Source organism: Sceloporus undulatus, unplaced genomic scaffold (assembly GCF_019175285.1).
Source record: "Sceloporus undulatus isolate JIND9_A2432 ecotype Alabama unplaced genomic scaffold, SceUnd_v1.1 scaffold_2006, whole genome shotgun sequence".
Lineage (NCBI taxonomy): Eukaryota > Metazoa > Chordata > Lepidosauria > Squamata > Phrynosomatidae > Sceloporus > Sceloporus undulatus.
In genome coordinates this window covers 1-4,933 of record NW_024804926.1, presented here as the reverse complement: position 1 = coordinate 4,933, position 4,933 = coordinate 1, and the positions used below count along the sequence as shown (strand labels likewise).

The 4,933-nt window shown below is 44.4% G+C and overlaps 1 protein-coding gene across 1 annotated transcript; it reads left to right on the top strand.

Moving 5' to 3' along the window:
* Positions 1-682: 682 nt before the first annotated feature.
* On the top strand, positions 683-4,927 carry LOC121917950 (homer protein homolog 3-like; the record flags this gene model as incomplete). The annotated part of the gene is made up of 3 exons (XM_042444066.1): positions 683-790; positions 3,609-3,689; positions 4,364-4,927. Coding segments are annotated over 3 exons (378 nt in total), but the record flags the coding sequence as incomplete, so codon positions are not given.
* Between the last annotated feature and the right edge of the window lie 6 nt (positions 4,928-4,933).

The following is a 4,933-nucleotide window of genomic DNA, read 5'->3' as shown; positions in this document are numbered from 1 at the left end:
TGGGAGAAAAGAGCAAGCTTCTAGTCCTCGGGAAACAGAGCGAGAGCAAGAGATGAGAGATTGTATATGTTTGTGGCTTATGTGTACTGTGTTTTCCTCCAAAAGTATGTTTCACATTAAAATTCCTGTACTGAACTTAGTTTCCCTGAAGCAAGTCCTATTGATTTGAAAGGACTTAAAATGGACCTAAATGTCTTTCAATTAACATGGTCACAATTTTTTCTCCTGTGTGATTTTTAACATTTTTACCTGGTGAAGAAGCCAGTGACACTTCAAAGGCCTACAACATGTATAATGTGCATTTAGGTTGGCCCCATAAAATTATCAATGCTTTGTAGATTTTGGATGTTATTGTTACATGGCCAACACAGCTACCCCTAGATATGTTTTATGGTTTAGTTGTTGAACTAGGACTCCGGGATACTAGGGTTTGAATCTTTGCTCAGCAATGGAAAGCCATTGGGTGATCTTGGGCAGGTCACACTCTCTCAGCCTCAGAGGAAAGCAATGGCGAATCCCCTCTAAAGAGATTGGTCAGGAAAACCCTAAATTGGATCACCGTAAGTCAGAGTTGACTTGAAGGCAGACAGCACTATCAAAATGTCCATCGTCTTTTAACATGCTGTACTCTCTTCCCTCCTTACCCTGGCACTGTCCTCCTTGTCCTGTAATCTCCTCCCAGGTGGCAGAACTGGAAGCCCAAAGAGGGTCCGATTTGTCCAGCCTGGCCAAAGGGGAGGCCAGTCCGGCACTGGAAGAACTGGAGCAGCTGGTGAAAGCCAAAGAGGAGGTAAGGATGGGGACCTTGAAGCTGTTTTTAAGGTGTTGTTGTTGTTGTTGTTGTTGTTGTTTCAACACTGGCAGGCAGGTTATGCATTTTGACTAGTTACAGGTAAGTTATTACAAAACAATGAATACAAAATATGTTGCATTTAAATAGGCCTCCTTCTCCTCCAGCTGAAGCGGGCAACAATCTGAGTACCCTGAAAGCAATAGCACAGTAATGACCATTCTGATAGCCTTGACTGAAGAGTGGGGTATAAATAAATTATTATTATTATTAGTAGTAGTAGTAGTAGTAGTAGTAGTACACCCTTGGTTGATAGTCCCTGAAGGATCTCAACTACATAGGGGTTTAGGTGTTACTATTTCCTTAATCATTTTTATGGGGGGGAGGGGAGAAGACAGAGACCCCATTGCCTAGTTTTGGGACTTGAGACCCCTCCATTTTCCTGTCCCAGAGTCCATGGATAAGGAACCAGGGAACTGGGTATGTTTAGTCTGGGGAAGGTAAGGTTGAGAGGTGATATGTTAGCTTCGTTTACATATTTGAAGGGATGTCACATTGGGAATGGAGCAAGCTTATTTTCTGCTTCTCCAGAGACTAGGGCACAGAACAATGGATGCAAGCTACAGGAAAAGAGATTCCACCTCAACATTAGGAGGAACTCCTGACAGTAAGGGCTTTTTGACAGTGGAATACACTCCCTTGGAGTGTAGTCAAATCTCCCTCCTTGGAGGTCTTTAAACAGAGGCTGGATGGCCATCTGTTGGGGGTGCTTTGATTATGTATTCCTGTATGTTAAGAGATTGGACTGGATGGCCCTCCAGGTCTCTTCCATCTCTATGCTTCTATGATGGGTACATTGAGTGTATAGTTGAGAAGGACACCCAGGGGAACCCAATTGTCATTAGGGCATGCAGTTACCCCTTCCTCAATCATAAAAGGCACACACAGTGCACACTGAATACCATGCCTTCTTCCCTAGTGGCAGGAAGATGTTTGTGGCTCTGGCTCATTGTGAATTTACATAACCAAGAGCAAAGGTCCCAGAATCATACACACACCCTCTGCAAGTCCTACAGAGATGTTTACTGCCTCTTCTTCCAGTGCTGCCAGCTGCCTCCTTTCCTGCAGGACACCCCATTACCTTCAGCAGTTGCCCTGGGCATCTGCTGCATCTGCCCACCTTCCTGTTTCGCCTGGGCACCAGTTGAATTAGCAGTTCAAAGCAGAGGTTTAATTACAGGGCCAGGGCCTGTTCATTTTGCATGCATCTTCCAGGAATGCACCGCAGGCCAAATGCTCAGGTTTGTGGGAGGAACAGCATACTTCGCTGCCATTGCCTCGGCCTTCTTTTTCTTTTCTTTTTTCCTCCGCCTCTCACTCCTCTTCCACTCCCAACAATAAGAATGAAGCAAGGGAGGAAGATGTGGGCCATAGGCCAGATGTAGCCCCCCTCCAAATGGAATTATGCACTAAAATACCATGTTTTGGAGGTATTTGGAACCATTTAAGGAAGAGGTGGGCAAATGATAATCCTTAATGATGACCTTCAAAATCCTTTCGACCACCTGGAGTCTTTCATCCTTGCAACAATCTAATGTTGATGCTGGTCTGTTTTTGGACACATTTTAAAGTGATTGTTGCAACCTATGAAGCTCGAAGCAGTTCAGAGGTAGGTTATTTGGAGGACTGTATGTCTCCTGCACGGACCGACCTGTCTTTTGAGATCTGGGAAGGCCCTTTTCAGTGTTTCCCATCACCCTCACAGGTACATCTAGTAGGAACACAGGAGATGGAGCCTTCTTGGTGGCTGCCCCAGACTCCGGAATTGCCTTCCCAGAGAGGCTAGATTGGCACCTCATTCTGCAGACAGGTTTTCTGCAAAGAAACCTTTCTGTTTCAATGGATATTTGAGGACTGATTGTTTTAGGTGGTATGGTCTTTGTATTAAGTACTCAATTTCCTATTAATTATTTTTGCTGTGTTTTTATAGTATATGTTTTTAACTGAAACCTGTTAGCATTTCACCTTTTAACTACTGTATATACTCGACTCTAAATCAACATAAGTCGAGGGCAAGTTTTGGGGCCAAAATTATGGATTTTGATAAAACCCATGCATAAGTCGAGGGTAAAATTTAGGGGCATATAGCAAAGGATCTAAAGGATGAAGCAAAGGAAAACAATGACAAAGAATCTACAAAATTCCAGCAGGCATAAATCTTTGTTCTCACTGTTAAAGCTGGATGGATGAGAGAGAAGAGGAGGTTGTTGCTTCCAGGACAGGTTATACTCTTGACTTTCACAAGGCGATGGTTCCTTCTTTTAAATAAGAGTTAAGATACAATACTTACATTGACCTAGTTGACTTAGATTTTTGGAGTCAATTTTTGACCTAAATTTCTAGACTTATACATGAGTATATACAGTATTGTTGTTGCCGTTGTTACTGTGATAGTTGGTGGTCCCAGTCCTCGTTCTCATCTCCTCTAGGAAAAGGAACCATACCACTTAGTATGGTTGGAAGGGCCAAAGTGGAAGAGGGAAAGCAGTTGAATCCAGGGTTTCAAAACACTGTTGTGCTGGATCACAAACTCTAAGCTCTGGTTCACCTTTTAGGTAACCAAAAATGTTCTGGTGTGCACATTTTGAGCTTGAGGAATGTATTACTGTAACAGGCTGTAGGTTTTGCATTTTCTTTGGGGAATCAGAGAATCCAGATCCAAGTGAGTTATGAAAGTCACTTTGGGCCAGTCCTCCATACCTTTTCTCTTTCTTTTACCCACTTTGCCCTCCTTCCCAAATACCACCACACAATTCAGGAGCTTCAGCAGCTGAAGAGCCAGAAAGGGTCCTGCTGGGAAGCCGATGAGGAGTGCGAGGAAACCCGTCAGAAGGTGCAGGTAAGGAAGGAGGTGAAATGTGGGAAAGCTTGTTGTGATCGGAGTGGGTCTCTCGGGGATTTATCCCTCTAAGCAGAAGAATCACCTTGGAGTGGGGTGGGGGCAAGAAAAATATTAATTGTAATTTATTTCCCACTGAAATACTTTGATGTGTCTCATATGCCTGTTGGGTCCTTGTTGTTTGGTCTTTCCTGGGAAGCATCTGGCTTGGCTTGCTTGTTTGTTTGAGCTACTCAAAGCTGAATGTCAATATGTGGAGCTGCCTTCTGGCAGGTCAGATTCATCCAACCCAGAAAGGGGCAAAGTTTGGCCGGTGGGCCTCATGAAGACTCTGGTGTGTTCTCCCAGGATTCCTCCTTCTCAATTCCACAAACACACATCCATGTGCATACATACACACACACATACACTTGCCTATCCTTGATCTAGCCTAGAATATCCATTGGACCTTATCACGCTAGCAAAATCCCATTCAGGAACAGGAGTTAAACTAGATTTAATTTTTTTAAAAAACCGCAAATGCAGGAAGTTTATCACATGACATTGGTGCAAACGTGACATAACGCAAAAATAAACCAAAGGTAAAATGGAGAAAAACAGCAGCTTTTTACTTTCAGAACTTCCTTTGCAATCCCTTCCGACTCTAAGATTGCATGACTCCCTTCTCCCCTCAGGAGCTGGAGAGACGGAACACAGACCTGGAACACCGCTTGAACGCAGCCGAACAGTCACTCTCCGAGACGCTGTCTGAGAGGGAGAAGATGTACCAGGAGGTGGCCAAAGTGGCAGAGACCATGGACATGAAGATCTTTGAGCTGAGTGAGCTGCGGCAGGACTTGGCCAAGCTAGTGGAGAGCAACTGAGTCTGGGGACCCGGAAGCGGCAGCAGAAGTGGTTGAATGGTCACTTCCGGCCCACCTTAAACCTTGGCTGGGCGAAGAGATGTCTGGTAGGCCTCCAGTTGTGGTCTCCACTTTTTGTCCTCCACAGACACTAGGGGGGATGTCACCTTCTGACTTCGTTCCTTGGCCTTTGTTTCCTTTCTGATGCTTCCATTTCTACAGAGATGAAGATGTGCCGTCTTCTTTGTTTTTCTAGGAAGTATGAGAGTGTTTGGAGTTTTATTTTTTTTCTTCCCTCCAGTTCAATAGGTTTTTGATAGAAAACTGCCCCCCTTGTCCCTTCTTACTGGAAACCAGCAGTAGCTGTATCAAAGATCTCTTCTTTTTCCCCTGCAATCCCCC